Raw genomic sequence first — 22,825 nt, 5'->3', positions numbered from 1 at the left:
CGCCCTGGTTTTTTTTTAATCAGGTCTGATAATTTATTTTCTTTAACTACAGTCACCACGGTAACATATGGTTTCTCCTATGCAAATATTCCTCCTTAACGTCGGTCGAATGACTGGGGTAGGCGGAGCCTAGGAGGGATCATGTGACCAGCTTTGCTGGGCTCTTTGCCATTTCCTGTTGGGGAAGAGAATATCCCACAAGTAAGGATGACGCCGTGGACCGGACACACCGTTGGAGAAAGTAATTTATCAGGTAAACATAAATTCTGTTTTTAAATGATTTTTGTATGCTAACACAATGCACAGGAAATAGTTCTTTCTTTATACAAAGAGAGTAGTGTTCTACCAGGAACAAACAGCTCCGTAGCTTGTTCTATGACTATCACCCAGGAGCAGCCGCCTCCTCTTTTCCGTAAAGCAGGGGTAAGCAACCTTGGCACCCCAGATGTTTTGCAACTACATTTCCCATGATACTCAGTCACCCTAAAGTGTTTCTGAGCATCATGGGAAATGTAGTTCCAAAAACTGGGGTTGCCAAGATTGCTGGCCCCTGCGATAAAGATTCTGCACTGGCCATCAATATTTTAGAAAATGTAGACTTTTTTTGCTACTCATCTGGTGGCTTGTCTGTATTCAGCAGTGTAGTTTATACAAAGCCCCTTTCCACTAATTTTGACCACATATTGAAAAAGATGGAAGCAAACTAGGGTTGCTACTTCAGCTTTTTTTCTGGACAGTTATTAGTTACGCTTGCAGCAGATTGTGGTGTCTCTACACAGTATTTTTCATGTTCCTCTGGACACCATGCAGCATGGGTAACTCGTAATTGTCCAGAAAAACATGGCTGAGGTTGCAACCCTAAAGCAGGCACTCATCAGGCTTTTCATCAATGCTAGGATTTCCTGGTAGCAAGGCACATTTCAGGTGGCTTAGCCTAGGAACTGATTCTTCTGGGTTCAGTTCTATTACTAGAACTCAGGTGTTTGAGCGACTTAAATTGTGACTCCATTTTGTCACATTAATCATATGCATGTGTGATGCTAGAGATTATCCATTAACATTGGTTTAATATTAAGCCACTACTGGAAGAAAGGAAGAAACTTCTGAGACATCTGGTGAAATAATATAGTTTCCTCACTTATGACCTGATTCTCAAACTCTCCAGCTTATTTTATTTTGAGCATTATATTGTAAAGTAAGTGTCTCAATATAAACCATATTGGGGACCTCCCTTGTAATGATTTACAGTGTCCAAGGTAAAAATGGCCTTTAAAACAATTCCTGAGGGACCTCATAATACTGATGCTCCTTCGTGTAGAAACACGAATATAAAATCTCTCAAATGCTAATCAGCGCATAAGTGTTCAGATATTGGTTCATCTTTATTCAGCAATGTAAAAGGTTTCTGAAATTTGGATATTCCATAGAAATAAAGGGTTTTCCATCAATATATTTGCAGTTAAAATACAATCAGCTTAAAAAACGGATTTTGCTTTTACTGTTTAGGGTTTTATTTTTGCTTATGATTGAGATGTCTAGAACAAAGTTAAGCTGATAAATGCAACAAGATTTAATGGGCAAAGATGCATTTTGCTCTCTAAATTGGGGAGGCAAACTAAAGGGTATTTAGAGTGCGATGTATTTAGAGTGCGGTCCAAAGTCCTCCATAATATATTTCCTGCCACTAGGAGGAGGTCTATAACCCATACAAGAGCTTTAAAACCCTCCCATCTCTCAATTTTGTTCTTGGCCTCGTAGGAGATGGTTGAGAATAGGTTGTTTCAGCTACTTGCTTATGGATTGCAAATTGGGAGCTCAGACCTATGTGAGACCTGGGGAGTACCATTTACATAGACAGAAAAGACACTTCACAGCAGCTGAATGATACACAGACATAGGGAAATGCTGTGCACATAAGGTATTCATAACAGGACTTCAGCTATAACTACTCTCAGGGACTCGGCTCTAGCCTTCCCCTGAGGGACTCTGGTATTTCCTACTGCAATTCTCTGCGGTACTCAATACCTGCACTGGATGGACTCTCTACTAGTGGAGGGGTGCTGCATAAGCTAAGTGCCTTTGCACGGACACAGCCCAGAGGCTATTTGTAGGTACTCTAACACAGATACAGCATAGCCAGGGGACATGACACAATTTCCTTTTCTCCATATTATATCCCTAACAGTTCTACTAGTATTAGGAACATTATTAGGGAAGTTTCTGACCCTTTTTAACCCTCTGGCAGCTTTAGGGTTTTTTATTCGAACACGATTAATTTTGTATGGCCCTTTAAGAAAACCAACAATAGTTTAGTTCATGTGGTTCAGTAGTGCATGCTCTGGTTAGTGAGGGACACATTTTGACAGGGTTTATATGATTATGCTTGCACTATATTTTATTCACAAACCAAGTTTTGTTCCCATTATACAATGACACCAGCTTTACTGGCTGTAGCCCCGTCCCCTCGGTGTTTCCAGGCCTTTCTCTCAATCCAGAGTCTCTGACTAGATTTCAGCTACAACATTTGGAACTTGCTTCTAAATAGACTATAATCTGATTTTTAGTGCCTGCCATTCATAGAGCAGCTGCCTGGGGGTAGTTAGCGTGGCATCTTATTTCTGGGGACTATAAGCTTATTACTTTGGGAGATTAAGTGTCTGAGGGAGTACTACTATAGTGTAGTGGGTTCTCTACCATGTTTTTCGTACTGTTCATTACATAAGGTGTCATTCTATACTGTACTATAACTAAAAACATGGAACAAAATATTTCTGTCCCCACTGTTTCCATAGAGGAGTCAGTTACCGATATCCCTCTATTATACATATGTTTATTTTGCAAAAATTTTCCAGTATGACAGGTCACTAAAATCTATTAGAATTGTATACCTCAAATTTTGCATAAATATCAGCTGCAACAGTTTAAGGTTCAGAGGGAATTCTCCCTGTACTTGACAATTATGGGGAAAACTATGGTTTTCTTTCCTAAGATATGGGGAGTCCACGGCTTGAGTAATTACTTTTGGGAATATCACTCCTGGCCAGCAGGAGGCAAAGAGCCCCACAGTTAAAATGCCAAGTATCACTCCCTTACCCACAACCCCCAGTCATTCTCTTTGCCTTCGGTGCATGGAGGAGGTGAAGTTTAGGTGTCTGAAGAAATTTTTTGATTTCATCTACTAGCAAATTTTGGAGTATAGCCGTATTCCACGTCATTCCTTGCAGTCGGATAGTGGTGGCTTTAAAGCAGTTAGGAACTTGTAAAGAGGTGCTTAATGAGTTTTCCTAACAATTGCTGCCCTAGTTTAGAAAGCCAGAGTTAGCTACTCTTTCTTTTTCAAAGGTCTCTGTGAAGAACGGTCTTCTCATACCTTGTAACTGTCTACATGCCGGACAGCGGAGCAGGTAAGTGCTTTTTCTTCCAGTTGGGGAGACAATGCACTTAACAAATTAAGACACTGCTTTTTTTATTGGGACATAGATATTCCTGTTGCATTGGTTACACTAAGGCATGCAACAGGCACTCTAGCATGTGTGAGACTAACCTTTAAATTTTTTATTTTTTTAAAAAGAGGGTAAAATGGTTTTTATTAGGCTTCATTTTCTGACACATTTACTTGAAAAAACAATTCAAGTTTAAATTGAAAGTAAGGCTGGAATTTTTATTTTAAAGGGACACTCAATCAAAATTATACTTTAATGATTCAGATAGAGCAGCAATTTTAAACAACTTTCCAAATTACTTCCATTAATAAAATGTGCACAGTCTTTTTATATTTAAACTTTGAGTCACCAGCTCCTACTGAGCATGTGCAGGAATAAGCGTGTATGCATTTGTGAATGGCTGATTGCTGTTACATGGTACAGGGGGAGTGGAAAAGTACATAACTTTTAAAATTGTCAGAAAAAAAAATCTACTCATTTGAAGTTCAGACTAAATGCTATTGCATTGTCTTATCTTGCATTTGTTGATTATGTAAATCTACTGTGTTGACTGGTCCTTTAATATGGGAAGAGTTCACAGCTGCATTCCTTGTGGGAAATACTGATCCTGGCCACCAGGAAGAGGCAAAGACACCCCAGCCAAAGGCTTAAATACCTCCCCCACTTCAGGAGCTTGGCAGAGAAGTGTTAGAAGATTTCGGAGTAGTCTCTTATGAAGGGTAGTAATCTTCGAGATGGGACTGGAATTTTAAGTCGTCCTGTCAGCCTCTCAGTGAGAGCATGGGCAAAAGTTAGTCCGGAGATGCATGGAGAGTCTTTATGCAAAACCATCCCGACTCATTAACAGCTCCATAGGCAATCGGCGTTGATGAGTTTCGCTGCCTGCTTTCTTCACTCAAGTCCATGTCAGAAGGAATGCTACTATCTGTCACACATGAAGGGCCGTATTCCTGTTCCACGGTGTAGATTCTGGTAAGATCGTTTCGTATTTTATTGATGTATGATAACGCAAGAAGACAGGGTCACAGTGTGACTCCTTTTTATCTGCATAGAATCAAGGGTTAATGTCTCCTTAAGGGGATTATTGAACAGGGGGGAATAATCTTATATGTTTGATTTTACGCTGCTTTTTTGTGTGAGGTGTTATAGGTTAATAGGCTGTTATGATATATAGAGGTTTCACTTTGAGAGCCATGGTGTGACTCCTTATAGGATTTGAACGGAGTGGAGGATCTCCTCAACGTTACTCAGAAAAGATGTATGGCCTTGAGGGTTGTTGATTCTTTTATCTGTGCTGGTATTAGGCAGTCTATTCGCTTGAATGCTATGGCTTCAGCTTTTTCTGTTCAGGCCAGTTGGGCTCTGTCTGAAGTCATGGTCTGCGGATATGACTTCTAAGTCTAGACTTCTTCCCTCCCTTTAAGGGAAAGATTTTGTCTGGTCCAGGGGGCAAGGGTGCCCTCCTACCGCAAGAGTATATGAACTAATCTAAGGGTCGATTTTTGTTCTTTTCATTCTGATAAAGCCCATGTTAGCAGTCCTCCGCTAAGCCAGAGCAAACCAAGAGCTCTTGGAAGCCGGTTCAGTTTTGGAATAAATCCAAGCAGGGCAAGAAGCCTGCCGAGTCTACGTCGGCATGAATGGGCGGTCCCTGGTACTCTTCTGGATCGTGTAGGGGGCAGTATGTCGCCATCTTCAGTTGCTTGGTTCAGGGACATGCAGGATCCATGGGTCCTGAAGGTCATAGCTAAGGTTTACAAGATAGGTTTTAAGTCTCAGCCACCCAAGAGCAGATTCCTCCTGTCTTCCTGACCAGAAAGGAGGGAAGCCTTTCTGGGGTGTGTATGGGATCTGTCCTCTTAGGAGTTATTGTTCCGGTGCCTATCACAGTGAGAGGTTTGGGATACTATTCAAACCTTTTCATGGTCCCTAAGAAGGAGGGAACTTTCCTTCCAATTCTGCACCTAAAGTGCTTAAGCAGATTATTAAATGTCCCCTCGTTTAAGATGGAGACAATAAGGTCCATTCTTCCCTCGTTTGAGACGGGTAGTTTATGACCATGATAGATCTGAAGGATGCTCCCTTCTCGTACCAATCCTCAAGGACCACTTCCAGTTTCTAAGGTTTGCATTCCTGGACCAGCACTTCCAGTCATGGATGGCAGATAATCTAGAGAGAGTTCTCTTGTATCAAGTACCAGGGTAGAATTCTCGGGTACTACAATAGTCTCCAAAGACATGAGAATATTTCTAACAGACCAGAGACGTTGCAAGCTAGCTTCAACATGTCTTGCCCTCCAGATCTCAAGGCCACCTGTGACTCAGTGTATGTAGGTGATTGGTCTCATGGTGTCCAGCTTGGACTTAATTTCCTTTGCCAGTTTTTACCTCAGACTGTTGCAACTGCGCATGCTGAACTAGTGGAACGGCGATCATTCAGATCTGTCTCAACAGATTTCTCTGGACAATCAATCTGGAGAATCTCTCTTGGTAGTTTTGTCCGGATCACTTGTCCTCAGGCATGCCCGTCTCAAGACACCGTCCTGGGTGATTGTGACTACAGTTGCGAGTCTGTCAGGATGGGGGGTGCCAGGAAGGCACAGGGCATCTGGTCTCAGGAGGTAAAGCTCCCTCCTGATCTCAGTTTGGAAATTCGGGCAATATACAATGCTCTGAAGGATTGGCCTCTGCTGGGTTTGTCCCAGTTAATCAGATTCCAATCAAATAATATATCCTCGGTGGCTTACATCAACCATCAGGGGGGGAACGAGAAGCACCCTAATTTTGAGGAAAGTGTCTCGGATTCTGGTTTGGCGGAGACCCGCATTTGTAAGCTGTCAGCTATCCACATTCCGGGTGTGGACAACTGGGAAGCGGATTCCTCAGCAGACAATCTTTTCATCTGGGAGAATGGTCTCTCCATCCCGAGTGTTTGCAGAGATTTGCAAGAGGAAGATTTTATAACGTCTCAATGCAAGCTACCCAGATAGGGGTTGAGGTATAGGGATCCTCAGGCGGAAGCTAACAGATGCATTAGCGGTGCCTTGGAGGTTCAATCTAATTTATCCTTTCAGACCGTTACCACTACTTCCTAGTGTAGTGGCTTGAGTCGAGCAGGCTTCAAGGAAGTTACCTTGTCGTAGGGATCTGCTGACCAAGGTCTCCATCAATGTCTAGATTCTGAGGCTGACTACATGGAGATTGAACGCTTAGTCCTAGCCAAGAGGGTTTTCTGAGTTATTTTTTACTCTCATTCAAGCTCGTAAACTGGTTGCTCATCGCATCTATCATAAGGTGTGGAGGATCTAGTTATTCTTTTCTCCAGGATGAACTGGAGAAGGGCTTTTCTTCAAAACCCCTGAAGGGACAGATTTCGGCCCTGTCTGTTACTGCACAAGAGGTTTGCAGAGCTTCCAGATGTGCAGCCATTTGTTAAGGCTCTGCTGGGATCAGACCTGTGTTTAGATCTAAGGCTCCTCCTTAGAGTTTAAATATTGTCCATAAGGTTTTGCAATGTATATAATGTAGACATTCCTTTTCTACTGACTATTGCTTCTGCGCGCAGAGTATCTGATTGCTGCCTTGTAATGCGTCCCTTATCTGGCTTTTCATGCCGATAAGGCTGTTCTACAAACCAAGTTAGGTTTTCTTCCTAAGGTTGTGTCAATTCGCAACATCAATCAAGAGATTGTGGTTCCTTTCTTATGTCCTACTCCTCCTTCGTCGAAGGAACGTTTTAAAGCGTATTTCTGGATGTGGTTTGTGCCTTGAAGTTCTATCTTCAGGCCACAAGGCATTTAGACAAACCTTTCTCTGTTTTTGTTCTCTTTTTCCGGGAAGCGTAGTGGTCACAGGACCTCTTCTACTTCTTTTTATCATTTTGTCGGAGTGTCATCCGTTTAGCATAGAAACAGCGGGACATAAGCCTCTGAGGATTACGGCTCATTCTACGAGAGTAGTGGTTTCCTCTTGGGCCTTCAAAAATGAGGCCTCTATGGATCAGATTTGTAAGGCGGCTATCTGGTTCTCCTTACATACTTTTTCCAAAATTTTACAAGTTTGATTTTTTTTTTTTTTTGCTTCTACTGAAGCAGCCTTTGGGAGAAGGGTTTTGAGGCTGTAGTGCCCTCGGATTAGAGTCCACCTCTCTTTTTTCCCCCCTCACATTAGCATTCCGTGTACTCTAGAGCTTGGGTATATGTTTCCCACAAGTAAGGAATGCAGCTGTGGACTCTTCCCATATTAAGATGGAAATGATAAATTATGCTTACCTGATAATTTCATTTCCATCTGTATGGGTAGAGTCCACAGCTCCCGCCCGTGTTCTCCGAAGGGTGGCCCTAAATTTGGAATTTTTTCTTCTGGCACCTTTTTCACACTGATATTTCTCCTACTGTTCCTTGTTCCCTCGGCATAATGACTGGGGTTATGCGGAAGTGGGGGAGGTATTTAAGCCTTTGGCTCGTCCTGGTGGCCAGGTTCAGTATTTCCCACAAGTAAAGAATGCAGCTGTTGACTCTTCCCATACAGATGGAAATTAAATTATCAGGTAAGCATAATTTGTTAGTTCTCCACTTGAGGTTCAGGACGCTAGATGTTTTCTCAGAACTATTGCTATGTTAATTTTTTTTTATTTTTTTTTTTTCGTTTTTGAATTACTACAGGTTTGTCACCAGACTTGCAGTCTATGGAACAGATCCGCCGGATCATGAGACCAACAGATGTTCCCGATACAGGTATACTACACTGCTTTTTGTACTTTAATTAAATAATTTCCTGAATAGCTACTTTCAAGAGAATAGACTTTCTTTGCTGTTTATGAATGATTTTGTATAATTATTATATATATAATTTATGTCTCAAAATTAAATCAATGTAAATATTTGCATAGGAAATTAGCACATCTAGGCAAGAAACCCCGCTTGCTTTTCCCCCAGAAATTTTTCCCCAGAAATTGTATACGAGTTATTTCTGGGGAAAAAGCAAGCAGGGATTTTTGCCTAGATGTGCTAATTTCCTATGCAAATATTTACATAGAGAGAGATATAGATATAGATATCCTTCATACCCAAGATCGAGCAATTGACTAATAGAGATCGGTTACTCCACTGTATATTATAAGATTGGCTCTTGAAACTCTCAGGGCTTTAGCAGTACTGTGTGACAAGGCCTGAACATGTATTTTAGTTGTTGGTAAATGCCCTTTCCTGGAGAGTAGAAGCTTAAAGGGACATAATACTCATATGCTAAATCACTTGAAACTGATGTAGTATAACTGTAAAAAGCTGACAGGAAAATATCACCTGAGCATCTCTATATAAAAAAGGAAGATATTTTACCTCACAATCTCCTCAGCTCAGCAGAGTAAGTTCTGTGTAAAAAGTTATACTTCACCTGCTACCAGCTGCAGGTAAAAAAAAATGAAGAAATGAACAGCAGCCAATCAGCATCAGCAGTGCTGAGGTCATGAACTCTTACTGTGATCTCATGAGATTTGACTTAACTCTCATGAGATTTCATAGTAAGCTTCCTTTACCTGATTGGTGAAATGAGTTCACGAGGCTCATCCCCTAAGCTGTCCTAGGACAGACACACTAAAATGCTGCTTAGAAATCCTTTACAATGGGAGGTGGCTACTGAGGAACTTTTGAGGTAAAATCTTTCTTTTTTACATAGAGATGTTCGGGAGATATTTTCTAGTCAGCTTTTTACAGCTATGCTGAATCACTTTCAAGTGTTTAAACATTTGGGTATTATGGCCCTTTAAATACAGCCATATTTTGGGAAAAGATACTTTCGCAGTTGGTAATTTTTAAAATTTCTTTGGAATGATTAATCACAGCTGATAAAGGAAGGTGTAAAGGGTTGTTTCTTTCTTATGACACAGTGAATCCACGGGATCATCAATTACTGTTGGGAATATCACTACTGGCCAGCAGGAGGAGGCAAAGAGCACCACAACAAAGCTGTTAAGTATTACTTCCCTTCCCACAACCCCCAGTCATTCTCTTTGCCTCTAGTGCAAGGAGGTGGTGAAGTAATTGGGTGTCTGATAAAGATTCTTCTATCAAGATTTTTGTTTTGAAGCCAGGGCAGGCTTGCTCTCTTCCATCACAAGCTGGGTCTAGCCGTACTCTACATTGGTCTCTGCAGCAGTGCAGTGGTGGCTTTAAAGCAGTTAGGAACTTGTGGGGTGGGCTTTACTGCGTTTTCTTAACATGTTGCTTCCCTGGTAAAAGCCTGAATAGGTTTACGCTGTCTCTTTCCACAGGTCTCTGTGAGGAGTGGCATCCTCTCACACCAGGACATAAATACCTTCATAGAAAAGTTTTTTCTATGTCAGGGGCAGGCACTGAAATGTATGATTCTGGAGAGGAAGGAGTTAATTCCTCCTTTGTGGCTCAGCTTACTGTTAATTTGTGTACTTTTTTGTGGGTGCACATTAAATAAGAGGCGCTGCATTTCAGTTAACGGTAGACCTTTTAACATTTTTATTTAGTTTCAGGTCCTACTGTGTGGCCATTAGTAGAGGTCGAGTTTTAATGAGGGCACCATTCCTATAACTGTCTTAAGAGCTACACCGCTCTTTTGTTAACTCAATTTTAATAAAGCTTCTGTTCCCTGCTAAAATTTCAGAGGTTCCGTTTTTCTTGTGCCCTGCTGTGACAGAGCCCTCTGTGTCTCTTGGGGTATGCCGTTGATTTTGGTATTAAGGGTTCTTAGGAGAACTGAGTACTAAAATTCTCGGCTTGTGTTGATGGTCCCGCCTCCTCCTTTTAACAGAGTGGTGTAGCGGCGCCATCTTTAGCTTATCGAGCACTCATGTTAGGAGCGTGATCCTTTCTGTTTTTAGATGCAGGGTATTGCTATGGTATTTTGCACTGGGCAGTAATTGCTCATGGATTGAATCCTTGGTGAATGGGACTGAATATCTACAGACATCCATGTAGACTTCTCTTAAAGGGACAGTAGTTATATATATTTTTTCTTCTTTTGATGAGAATAAAATTATCATGCTTTGGGGAAGAAATTCTGCATGTTAATGTTAAGTTTGTTTCATTTTTATAAGACTACTTCCCTGTATGTCAATTTTATATGATAAAATCTAAGAATAACTAGATTGCTAGAATATATACATTTTGCCTTATGAGCCTGATGTCTCCCAGGAAGAAGCTGTTTAGGCAATGCCACAGCTTTCTCCTCTTACCCAAGCTTTACTACCGTTGCATACAGTGCCCTGCGGTTCCTCTCAATCTCCTGGAGGAGTGTATTTGCAGCAGATTTTACAGCTCAGATACTCTGTGGTATTTGTAGCTTTATCTGTTTTCTTTCATGTAATTAGCAAGAGTCCATGAGCTAGTGACGTATGGGATATACATTCCTACCAGGAGGGGCAAAGTTTCCCAAACCTCAAAATGCCTATAAATACACCCCTCACCACACCCACAATTCAGTTTTACAAACTTTGCCTCCGATGGAGGTGGTGAAGTAAGTTTGTGCTAGATTCTTCGTTGATATGCGCTCCGCAGCAAGTTGGAGCCCGGTTTTCCTCTCAGCGTGCAGTGAATGTCAGAGGGATGTGAGGAGAGTATTGCCTGTTTGAATGCAGTGATCTCCTTCTACGGGGTCTATTTCATAGGTTCTCTGTTATCGGTCGTAGAGATTCATCTCTTACCTCCCTTTTCAGATCGACGATATACTCTTATATATACCATTACCTCTGCTGATTCTCGTTTCAGTACTGGTTTGGCTTTCTACAAACATGTAGATGAGTGTCCTGGGGTAAGTAAGTCTTCTTTTCTGTGACACTCTAAGCTATGGTTGGGCACTTTTTTATAAAGTTCTAAATATATGTATTCAAACATTTATTTGCCTTGACTCAGAATGTTCAACTTTCCTTATTTTTCAGACAGTCAGTTTCATATTTGGGATAATGCATTTGATTTAATCATTTTTTCTTACCTTCAAAAATTTGACTATTTTCCCTGTGGGCTGTTAGGCTCGCGGGGGCTGAAAATGCTTCATTTTATTGCGTCATTCTTGGCGCGGACTTTTTTGGCGCAAAAATTCTTTTCCGTTTCCGGCGTCATACGTGTCGCCGGAAGTTGCGTCATTTTTTGACGTTATTTTGCGCCAAAAATGTCGGCGTTCCGGATGTGGCGTCATTTTTGGCGCCAAAAAGCATTTAGGCGCCAAATAATGTGGGCGTCTTATTTGGCGCTTAAAAATATGGGCGTCTCTTTTGTCTCCACATTAAGTCTCATTTTTCATTGCTTCTGGTTGCTAGAAGCTTGTTCTTTGGCATTTTTTCCCATTCCTGAAACTGTCATTTAAGGAATTTGATCAATTTTGCTTTATATGTTGTTGTTTTTTTCTTACATATTGCAAGATGTCTCACGTTGCATCTGAGTCAGAAGATACTACAGGAAAATCGCTGTCTAGTGCTGGATCTACCAAAGCTAAGTGTATCTGCTGTAAACTTTTGGTAGCTATTCCTCCAGCTGTTGTTTGTATTGATTGTCATGACAAACTTGTTAATGCAGATAATATTTCCTTTAGTAAAGTACCATTGCCTGTTGCAGTTCCTTCAACATCTAAGGTGCAGAATGTTCCTGATAACATAAGAGATTTTGTTTCTGAATCCATAAAGAAGGCTATGTCTGTTATTTCTCCTTCTAATAAACGTAAAAAATCTTTTAAAACTTCTCTCCCTACAGATGAATTTTTAAATGAACATCATCATTCTGATTCTGATGACTCTTCTGGTTCAGAGGATTCTGTCTCAGAGGTTGATGCTGATAAATCTTCATATTTATTTAAAATGGAATTTATTCGTTCTTTACTTAAAGAAGTACTAATTGCTTTAGAAATAGAGGATTCTGGTCCTCTTGATACTAATTCTAAACGTTTGGATAAGGTATTTAAATCTCCTGTGGTTATTCCAGAAGTTTTTCCTGTTCCTAATGCTATTTCTGCAGTAATTTCCAAAGAATGGGATAAATTGGGTAATTCATTTACTCCTTCTAAACGTTTTAAGCAATTATATCCTGTGCCGTCTGACAGATTAGAATTTTGGGACAAAATCCCTAAAGTTGATGGAGCTATTTCTACCCTTGCTAAACGTACTACTATTCCTACGTCAGATGGTACTTCGTTTAAGGATCCTTTAGATAGGAAAAATGAATCCTTTCTCCAACATAGGTGTGTCCGGTCCACGGCGTCATCCTCACTTGTGGGATATTCTCTTCCCCAACAGGAAATGGCAAAGAGCCCAGCAAAGCTGGTCACATGATCCCTCCTAGGCTCCGCCTTCCCCAGTCATTCTCTTTGCCGTTGAACAGGCAACATCTCCACGGAGATGGCTAAGAGTTTTTTGGTGTTTAAATGTAGTTTTTATTCTTCAATCAAGAGTTTGTTATTTTAAAATAGTGCTGGTATGTACTATTTACTCTGAAACAGAAAAGAGATGAAGATTTCTGTTTGTAAGAGGAAAATGATTTTAGCAACCGTTACTAAAATCGATGGCTGTTTCCACACAGGACTGTTGAGATGAATTAACTTCAGTTGGGGGAAACAGTGAGCAGACTTTTGCTGCTTGAGGTATGACACATTTCTAACAAGACTTGGTAATGCTGGAAGCTGTCATTTCCCCTATGGGATCCGGTAAGCCATTTTCTTAATTTTAATATAAGAATAAAGGGCTTCACAAGGGCTTTAAAGACTGGTAGACATTTTTCTGGGCTAAAACGATTACTTTATAAGCATATTTAATGGTTTATAACTTTGGAGAGTTATTTTAATCTTGGGAATTCTGTTAAAAAAACGGCAGGCACTGTATTGGACACCTTTTTCACTGGGGGCCTTTTCTAGTCATAGGCAGAGCCTCATTTTCGCGCCACTAATGCGCAGTTGTTTTTGAGAAGCAAAGCATGCAGATGCATGTGTGAGGAGCTCAGATCCACTGAAAAAGCTTATTGAAGGCGTCATTTGGTATCGTATTCCCCTCTGGGCTTGGTTGGGTCTCAGCAAAGCAGATACCAGGGACTGTATAGGGGTTAAATGTAAAAACGGCTCCGGTTCCGTTATTTTAAGAGTTAAAGCTTTCAAATTTGGTGTGCAATATTTTTAAGGCTTTAAGACACTGTGGTGAAATTTTGGTGAATTTTGAACAATTCCTTCATACTTTTTCGCATATTCAGTAATAAAGTGTGTTCAGTTTAAAATTTAAAGAGACAGTAACGGTTTTATTTTAAAACGTTTTTTGTGCTTTATCAAGTTTATGCCTATTAACATGTCTGAACTAGCAGATAGACGATGTTCTGTATGTTCGGAAGCCAAGGTTCCTCTCCATTTAAATATGTTCAGGATCCTTGGGCGCTAGAAATAGTTTCTCAAGGTTATCTCCTGGAATTCAAGGAACTACCCCCAAGGGGAAGGTTCCACAGGTCTCAATTGTCTTCAGACCAAATAAAAAGACAGGCATTCTTACATTGTGTAGAAGACCTGTTAAAAATGGGAGTGATTCATCCTGTTCCATTAGGAGAAAATTGGGAAGCGGATTTTCTGAGTCGTCAGACATTTCATCCGGGGGAGTGGGAACTCCACCCGGAAATCTTTGCCCACATAACTCAATTATGGGGCATTCCAGACATGGATCTGATGGCGTCTCGTCAGAACTTCAAGGTTCCTTGCTACGGGTCCAGATCCAGGGATCCCAAGGCGACTCTAGTAGATGCACTATAGTAGCACCTTGGACCTTCAACCTAGCCTATGTATTCCCACCGTTTCCTCTCATTCCCAGGCTGGTAGCCAGGATCAATCAGGAGAGGGCTTCGGTGATCTTGATAGCTCCTGCGTGGCCATGCAGAACTTGGTATGCAGACCTGGTGAATATGTCATCGGCTCCACCATGGAAGCTACCTTTGAGACGGGACCTTCTTGTTCAAGGTCCGTTCGAACATCCGAATCTGGCCTCACTCCAACTGACTGCTTGGAGATTGAACGCTTGATTTTATCAAAGCGTGGGTTCTCAGATTCTGTCATTGATACTCTTATTCAGGCTAGAAAGCCTGTAACTAGAAAAATTTACCATAAAGTATGGAAGAAATATATCTGTTGGTGCGAATCGAAAGGATTCCCATGGAACAAGATAAAAATTCCTAAGATTCTATCCTTTCTACAAGAGGGTTTGGAGAAAGGATTATCTGCAAGTTCTTTGAAGGGACAGATTTCTGCTTTATCTGTTTTACTTCACAAAAAGCTGGCGGCTGTGCCAGATGTTCAAGCTTTTGTTCAGGCTCTGGTTAGAATCAAGCCTGTTTACAAACCTTTGACTCCTCCTTGGAGTCTCAATTTAGTTCTTTCAGTTCTTCAAGGGGTTTCGTTTGAACCCTTACATTCCGTAGATATTAAGTTATTATCTTGGAAAGTTTTGTTTTTGGTTGCAATTTCTTCTGCTAGAAGAGTTTCAGAGTTATCTGCTCTGCAGTGTTCTCCTCCTTATCTGGTGTTCCATGCAGATAAGGTGGTTTTGCGTACTAAACCTGGTTTTCTTCCGAAAGTTGTTTTTAACAAAAATATTAACCAGGAGATAGTTGTGCCTTCTTTGTGTCCGAATCCAGTTTCAAAGAAGGAACGTTTGTTGCACAATTTGGATGTAGTTCGTGCTCTAAAATTCTATTTAGAGGCTACAAAGGATTTCAGACAAACATCTTCCTTGTTTGTTGTTTATTCTGGTAAAAGGAGAGGTCAGAAAGCAACTTCTACCTCTCTCTCTTTTTGGCTTAAAAGCATCATCCGATTGGCTTATGAGACTGCCGGACGGCAGCCTCCTGAAAGAATCACAGCTCACTCCACTAGGGCTGTGGCTTCCACATGGGCCTTCAAGAACGAGGCTTCTGTTGATCAGATATGTAAGGCAGCGACTTGGTCTTCACTGCACACTTTTACAAAATTTTACAAATTTGATACTTTTGCTTCTTCTGAGGCTATTTTTGGGAGAAAGGTTTTGCAAGCCGTGGTGCCTTCCATCTAGGTGACCTGATTTGCTCCCTCCCATCATCCGTGTCCTAAAGCTTTGGTATTGGTTCCCACAAGTAAGGATGACGCCGTGGACCGGACACACCTATGTTGGAGAAAACAGAATTTATGCTTACCTGATAAATTACTTTCTCCAACGGTGTGTCCGGTCCACGGCCCGCCCTGGTTTTTTAATCAGGTCTTATTATTATTTTCTCTAACTACAGTCACCACGGTATCATATTTCTCCTATGCATATTCCTCCTTTACGTCGGTCGAATGACTGGGGAAGGCGGAGCCTAGGAGGGATCATGTGACCAGCTTTGCTGGGCTCTTTGCCATTTCCTGTTGGGGAAGAGAATATCCCACAAGTAAGGATGACGCCGTGGACCGGACACACCGTTGGAGAAAGTAATTTATCAGGTAAGCATAAATTCTGTTTTCTAAGAAAAGCTTATCTGTGTTCAGGTAATCTTCTTAGACCTGCTATATCTTTGGCTGATGTTGCTGCAGCTTCAACTTTTTGGTTGGAAACCTTAGCTCAACAAATAACACATCATGATTCTCATGATATTATTATTCTTCATCAGCATGCTAATAATTTTATCTGTGATGCCATCTTTGATATTATCAGAGTTGATGTCAGGTTTATGTCTCTAGCTATCTTAGCTAAAAGAGCTTTATGGCTTAAGACTTGGAATGCTGATATGGCTTCTAAATCAACTCTACTTTCCATTTCTTTCCAGGGTAACAAATTATTTGGTTCTCAGTTGGATTCTATTATTTCAACTGTTACTGGTGGGAAAAGAACTTTACCACAGGATAAAAAATCTAAGGGTAAAAACAGAGCTAATAATCGTTTTCGTTCCTTTCGTTTCAACAAAGAACAAAAACCTGATCCTTCATCCTCAGGAGCAGTTTCATTTTGGAACCATCTCCAATCTGGAATAAATCCAAGCCAGCCAGAAAGGCAAAGCCTGCTTCTAAGTCCACATGAAGGTGCGGCCCTCATTCCAGCTCAGCTGGTAGGGGGCAGGTTACGTTTTTTCAAAGAAATTTGGATCAATTCTGTTCACAATCTTTGGATTCGGAACATTGTTTCAGAAGGGTACAGAATTGGTTTCAAGATGAGACCTCCTGCAAAGAGATTTTTTCTTTCCCGTGTCCCAGTAAATCCAGTAAAAGCTCAAGCATTCCTGAATTGTGTTTCAGATCTAGAGTTGACTGGAGTAATTATGCCAGTTCCAGTTCAGGAACAGGGGATGGGGTTTTTATTCAAATCTCTTCATTGTACCAAAGAAGGAGAATTCCTTCAGACCAGTTCTGGATCTAAAAATATTGAATCGTTATGTAAGGATACCAACGTTCAAGATGGTAACTGTAAGGACTATCTTGCCTTTTGTTCAGCAAGGGAATTATATGTCCACAATAGATTTACAGGATGCATATCTGCATATTCCGATTCATCCGGATCATTATCGGTTCCTGAGATTCTCTTTTCTGGACAAGCATTACCAGTTTGTGGCTCTGCCGTTTGGCCTTGCTACAGCTCCAAGAATTTTTACAAAGGTTCTCGGTGCCCTTCTGTCTGTAATCAGAGAACAGGGTATTGTGGTATTTCCTTATTTGGACGATATCTTGGTACTTGCTCAGTCTTTACATTTAGCAGAATTTCATACGAATCGACTTGTGTTGTTTTTAAGATCATGGTTGGAGGATCAATTTACCAAAAAGTTCATTGATTCCTCAGACAAGGGTAACCTTTCTGGGTGTCCATGACTCTGTCTTTAACAGACAAGAGGCGTCTAAAACTGATGGCAGCTTGCCGAAACCTTCAGTCACAATCATTCCCTTCGGTAGCCTTATGCATGGAAATTCTAGGTCTTATGACTGCTGCATCGGACGCGATCCCCTTTGCTCGTTTTCACATGCGACCTCTTCAGCTTTGTATGCTGAATCAATGGTGCAAGGATTACACAAAGATATCTCAATTAATATCTTTAAAACCGATTGTTCGACACTCTCTAACGTGGTGGACAGATCACCATCGTTTAATTCAGGGGGCTTCTTTTGTGCTTCCGACCTGGACTGTAATTTCAACAGATGCAAGTCTCACAGGTTGGGGAGCTGTGTGGGTATCTCTGACGGCACAAGGAGTTTGGGAATCTCAGGAGGTGAGATTACCGATCAATATTTTGGAACTCCGTGCAATTTTCAGAGCTCTTCAGTTTTGGCCTCTTCTGAAGAGAGAATCGTTCATTTGTTTTCAGACAGACAATGTCACAACTGTGGCATACATCAATCATCAAGGAGGAACTCACAGTCCTCTGGCTATGAAAGAAGTATCTCGAATTTTGGTTTGGGCGGAATCCAGCTCCTGTCTAATCTCTGCGGTTCATATCCCAGGTGTAGACAATTGGGAAGCGGATTATCTCCGTCGCCAAACGTTGCATCCGGGCGAATGGTCTCTTCACCCAGAGGTATTTCTTCAGATCGTTCAAATGTGGGAACTTCCAGAAATAGATTTGATGGCGTCCCATCTAAACAAGAAACTTCCCAGGTATCTGTCCAGATCCCGGGATCCTCAGGCGGAGGCAGTGGATGCATTATCACTTCCTTGGAAGTATCATCCTGCCTATATCTTTCCGCCTCTAGTTCTTCTTCCAAGAGTTATCTCCAAAATTCTGAAGGAATGCTCGTTTGTTCTGCTGGTAGCTCCGGCATGGCCTCACAGGTTTTGGTATGCGGATCTTGTCCGGATGGCCTCTTGCCAACCGTGGACTCTTCCGTTAAGACCAGACCTTCTGTCACAAGGTCCGTTTTTCCATCAGGATCTGAAATCCTTAAATTTAAAGGTATGGAGATTGAACGCTTGATTCTTCTCTGACGCTGTGATTAATACTATGTTACAGGCTCGTAAATCTGTATCTAGAGAGATATATTATAGAGTCTGGAAGACTTATATTTCTTGGTGTATTTCTCATCATTTTTCTTGGCATTCTTTTAGAATTCCGAGAATTTTACAGTTTCTTCAGGATGGTTTAGATAAAGGTTTGTCCGCAAGTTCCTTGAAAGGACAAATCTCTGCTCTTTCTGTTCTTTTTCACAGAAAGATTGCTATTCTTCCTGATATTCATTGTTTTGTACAAGCTTTGGTTCGTATAAAACCTGTCATTAAGTCAATTTCTCCTCCTTGGAGTTTGAATTTGGTTCTGGGGGCTCTTCAAGCTCCTCCGTTTGAACCTATGCATTCATTGGACATTAAATTACTTTCTTGGAAAGTTTTGTTCCTTTTGGCCATCTCTTCTGCCAGAAGAGTTTCTGAATTATCTGCTCTTTCTTGTGAGTCTCCTTTTCTGATTTTTCATCAGGATAAGGCGGTGTTGCGAACTTCTTTTGAGTTTTTACCTAAAGTTGTGAATTCCAACAACATTAGTAGAGAAATTGTGGTTCCTTCATTATGTCCTAATCCTAAGAATTCTAAGGAGAAATCGTTGCATTCTTTGGATGTTGTTAGAGCTTTGAAATATTATGTTGAAGCTACTAAATCTTTCAGAAAGACTTCTAGTCTATTTGTTATCTTTTCCGGTTCTAGAAAAGGCCAGAAAGCTTCTGCCATTTCTTTGGCATCCTGGTTGAAATCTTTAATTCATCTTGCCTATGTTGAGTCGGGTAAAACTCCGCCTCAGAGAATTACAGCTCATTCTACTAGGTCAGTTTCTACTTCCTGGGCGTTTAGGAATGAAGCTTCGGTTGATCAGATTTGCAAAGCAGCAACTTGGTCCTCTTTGCATACTTTTACTAAATTCTACCATTTTGATGTATTTTCTTCTTCTGAAGCAGTTTTTGGTAGAAAAGTACTTCAGGCAGCGGTTTCAGTTTGAATCTTCTGCTTATGTTTTTCGTTAAACTTTATTTTGGGTGTGGATTATTTTCAGCAGGGATTGGCTGTCTTTATTTTATCCCTCCCTCTCTAGTGACTCTTGTGTGGAAAGATCCACATCTTGGGTAATCATTATCCCATACGTCACTAGCTCATGGACTCTTGCTAATTACATGAAAGAAAACATAATTTATGTAAGAACTTACCTGATAAATTCATTTCTTTCATATTAGCAAGAGTCCATGAGGCCCGCCCTTTTTTTGTGGTGGTTATGATTTTGTATAAAGCACAATTATTCCAATTCCTTATTTTATATGCTTTCGCACTTTTTTATCACCCCACTTCTTGGCTATTCGTTAAACTGAATTGTGGGTGTGGTGAGGGGTGTATTTATAGGCATTTTGAGGTTTGGGAAACTTTGCCCCTCCTGGTAGGAATGTATATCCCATACGTCACTAGCTCATGGACTCTTGCTAATATGAAAGAAATGAATTTATCAGGTAAGTTCTTACATAAATTATGTTTTTCCTTTTCAGAGGAATAGCAAGAGGAAAATAGATATTCAGATAGAAAGGTTTCTGTTGAACCTGCTGCTACTTGGTTTTCTCTCCCTCATAGGGCTTATGAGGTGGGTACGTCGGTAGCTTCTGAGGGTGTAGTCTCAGAGTTTGACAGTATAATTCCTTTATCTGATGCTGGAGGAGTACCCTTCAGATTTCATCTTGAACACCTGTTTGGTTGAGGTGGTTTTGGCTACTTTGGAGCGACTGATAAGTCTGTCGTTAATCCTTAACGAATTTAGTAAGCTTTATTAATGCTAGGATTCTTCTATGGAAGTTTATCCTTCCATTTGTCTTTAGAAGGATGTCCTGTCGCTGTCTCCTTGTAATATGGCGCACAGTGCCTTCAGTAGTAGGATCTTTCTACTCTGGCCGAGAAAAATACGCTTCCTATAGAAGGTAGCTGTTCTTATCAGGATCATTTGTCCAAGTTGATGGCTTACAGGGCAAGTGTGACATCTTATTGGTGCAAGCTTTGGTTGATCTATTTGAGAAGGACTCCTTTTGAGGAGATCCAGAACAGATTTAGATTCTTAAGCTAACTAATTCCTTTTTTCCTGAGGTTACCATGCTAGAGCCGATATATCTGGCTTCTCTTTGCTAGACCAAGCAGCCCATGTAATCAAGAGTTTTTTTGTGGCATAACTGAGGTTGTTGGTTCAGGTCCAGCTGCTGGCGCTGGATGTCCATTATCAGGCCCAATGGATTTTTTTTTCTCAGTCCTAGCTTCTGGCGTTTCCTTACAAGTGTTAGACAAGGTTCCATAGACCTAAGGAGTTGGCCCCAACCCGGGATCAAGGTTCAGGTGGAGGGCTGAATCTCTCTGTTGGATATGAGATGTCTCAGGCTAAGGACATAGTATTCCAGGAGGTCTGCATAGAATTCTTTCATGCTTCCAGAGGCAGGGTCTTCCTCTCTTTTTATCTGCAGGTCAGATAACAGACTTTGTTGAAGCGCGTCTGGGACCTCTCTTACTTATAAGTTATGGTACCAGTTCCTATATGTGAACAGGGTTTAGAATTCTATTCTTTCCTGTTCATGGTTCACGAGCGAGTGGGGAGTTTTCATCCTTGATAGATATGTTTCATTAAGTTTTCTCAGGGTACTGTCCTTCAATTGGAAACCAGTGGTTCTATTCTTTCTTGGGTCCAAGAGGGTCAGTTCATGGTGACCATAGACCCGGAGGACATGTGTGTTCAGTTCTTGACCTTTGCTTTTCTGTGAAACTCTTCGGTTTTGTGAGGTTCCCTTTCATGCAGAGATCTTGGTGTTTCTCTTAATTTCCTTGGAGGGCAGTGAATCTAAAAATGAGTTCCCTTGTTCCAGTTACAAGGGTGTTTTCTTAGGGGATTATATATTTGGCCTTTCAGTGGCTTAATGTATGGAGTAAGTGGTCTGACTGTTATTTCATTGGATATCATCCCTTAGCAGATTCTAAAATGGAATTGGGCAGTTAGGCAAATTCAGATAGTGGTCCATGGTTCTTGTGACGGTCTCGTAGGGCCGATCTAGATCTGTTAACATGAGATCTTCCCTGTGGAAATTTTTGGCAGAGCACTCGCTTAGCTTGCGAGAGGTAGCGGGAATGTTAATGCATTTTTCTGAATATTTAGGGTTCTCAGAGGGTGTATGCTTTAGGAGACCTTCCTGAGTTATGGTGACTTGGTCGTTAGCCTATTGGGTCAGTGACTAGAGTTTTTGAAATCTGCTCTCTATCCTTGTAGAGAGTGATTTCTTTCATGTAATTAGCAAGAGTCCATGAGCTAGTGACGTATGGGATATACATTCCTACCAGGAGGGGCAAAGTTTCCCAAACCTCAAAATGCCTATAAATACACCCCTTCACCACACCCACAATTCAGTTTTACAAACTTTGCCTCCCATGGAGGTGATGAAGTAAGTTTGTGCTAGATTTCTACGTTGATATGCGCTTCGCAGCAGGCTGAAGCCCGGTTTTCCTCTCAGGGTGCAGTGAATGTCAGAGGGATGTGAAGAGAGTATTGCCTATTTGAATACCACGGTCTTCCTCTGAGATCTATTTCATAGGTTCTCTGTTATCGGTCATAGAGATTTCTTCTACCTCCCTTTTCAGATCGACGATATACTCTTATATACCATTACCTCTACTGATTCTTGTTTCAGTACTGGTTTGGCCATCTACTTTATGTAGATGAGTGTCTTTGGGTAAGTAAGTCTTATTTTATTTATGACACTCTCAGCTATGGTTTGGCACTTTTATATGTAAAGTTTTAAATATATGTTTTATACTTATATTTGCCATGATTCAGGTCAATCAGTTTATTTTCCTTCTTTCAGACTGTCAGTTTCATTTTTTTGGGAAAATGCATATGAATGAAACCTTTTTCTTACCTAAAATTTTCAATTTACTTTTTTCCTTTAAATTGCGGGCTGTTAGGCTCGCGGGTGCAAAAATGCTAGAATTTATTGCATAATTTTTGGCGCGAGATTGACGTTTGTCTGACGTCAATGACGTCATTTCCGGCGTCTTAGTTGACGCCAGAAGTTTTCACATAGTTGCGTCATTATTTACTCTCGTGTGTGTTGGACTTTTTGGCGCCAAAAAATATGTGGGCGTCATACTTGGCGCCAGTTTTTTTACATTATTTCAGTCTCACTTTTTAGTTGCTTCTGGTTTCTAGTGGCTTGTTCTGTTTGCATTTTTTCCCATTCCGGAAACTGTCATTTAAGGAATTTGATAATTTTGCTTTATATGTTGTTTTTCAAAAACTGTTCCTGTATCAGAAAATACTGTTGGATTCCTGATGACTGATATCAGTCCTACCAAAGCTAAGTTCATTTATTTTAATGTTATGAATTTGTAATAAGTTGTGTTACAATGGTTTGTAATAAGTTATCATGATAAACTTTTACATGCAGAGTCCATTAGTATTTATGCATTAT

At 40.9% G+C, this 22,825-nt stretch overlaps 1 protein-coding gene across 1 annotated transcript in view; it reads left to right on the top strand.

The window, feature by feature from the left end:
• Positions 1–22,825, top strand: part of PPP1CB (protein phosphatase 1 catalytic subunit beta) — a gene marked incomplete in the record, with an annotated part of 233,144 nt that overhangs the window by 159,176 nt on the left and 51,143 nt on the right. Inside the window, 1 exon segment of the mRNA XM_053712648.1 lies at positions 8,107–8,178. Within this exon segment, the coding sequence (XP_053568623.1) occupies positions 8,107–8,178 (72 nt within the window).

This window comes from Bombina bombina, chromosome 4 (assembly GCF_027579735.1).
Source record: "Bombina bombina isolate aBomBom1 chromosome 4, aBomBom1.pri, whole genome shotgun sequence".
NCBI lineage: Eukaryota > Metazoa > Chordata > Amphibia > Anura > Bombinatoridae > Bombina > Bombina bombina.
Note: the sequence above shows the minus strand (reverse complement) of the source record. Positions and strands in the feature narration are given on the sequence as shown.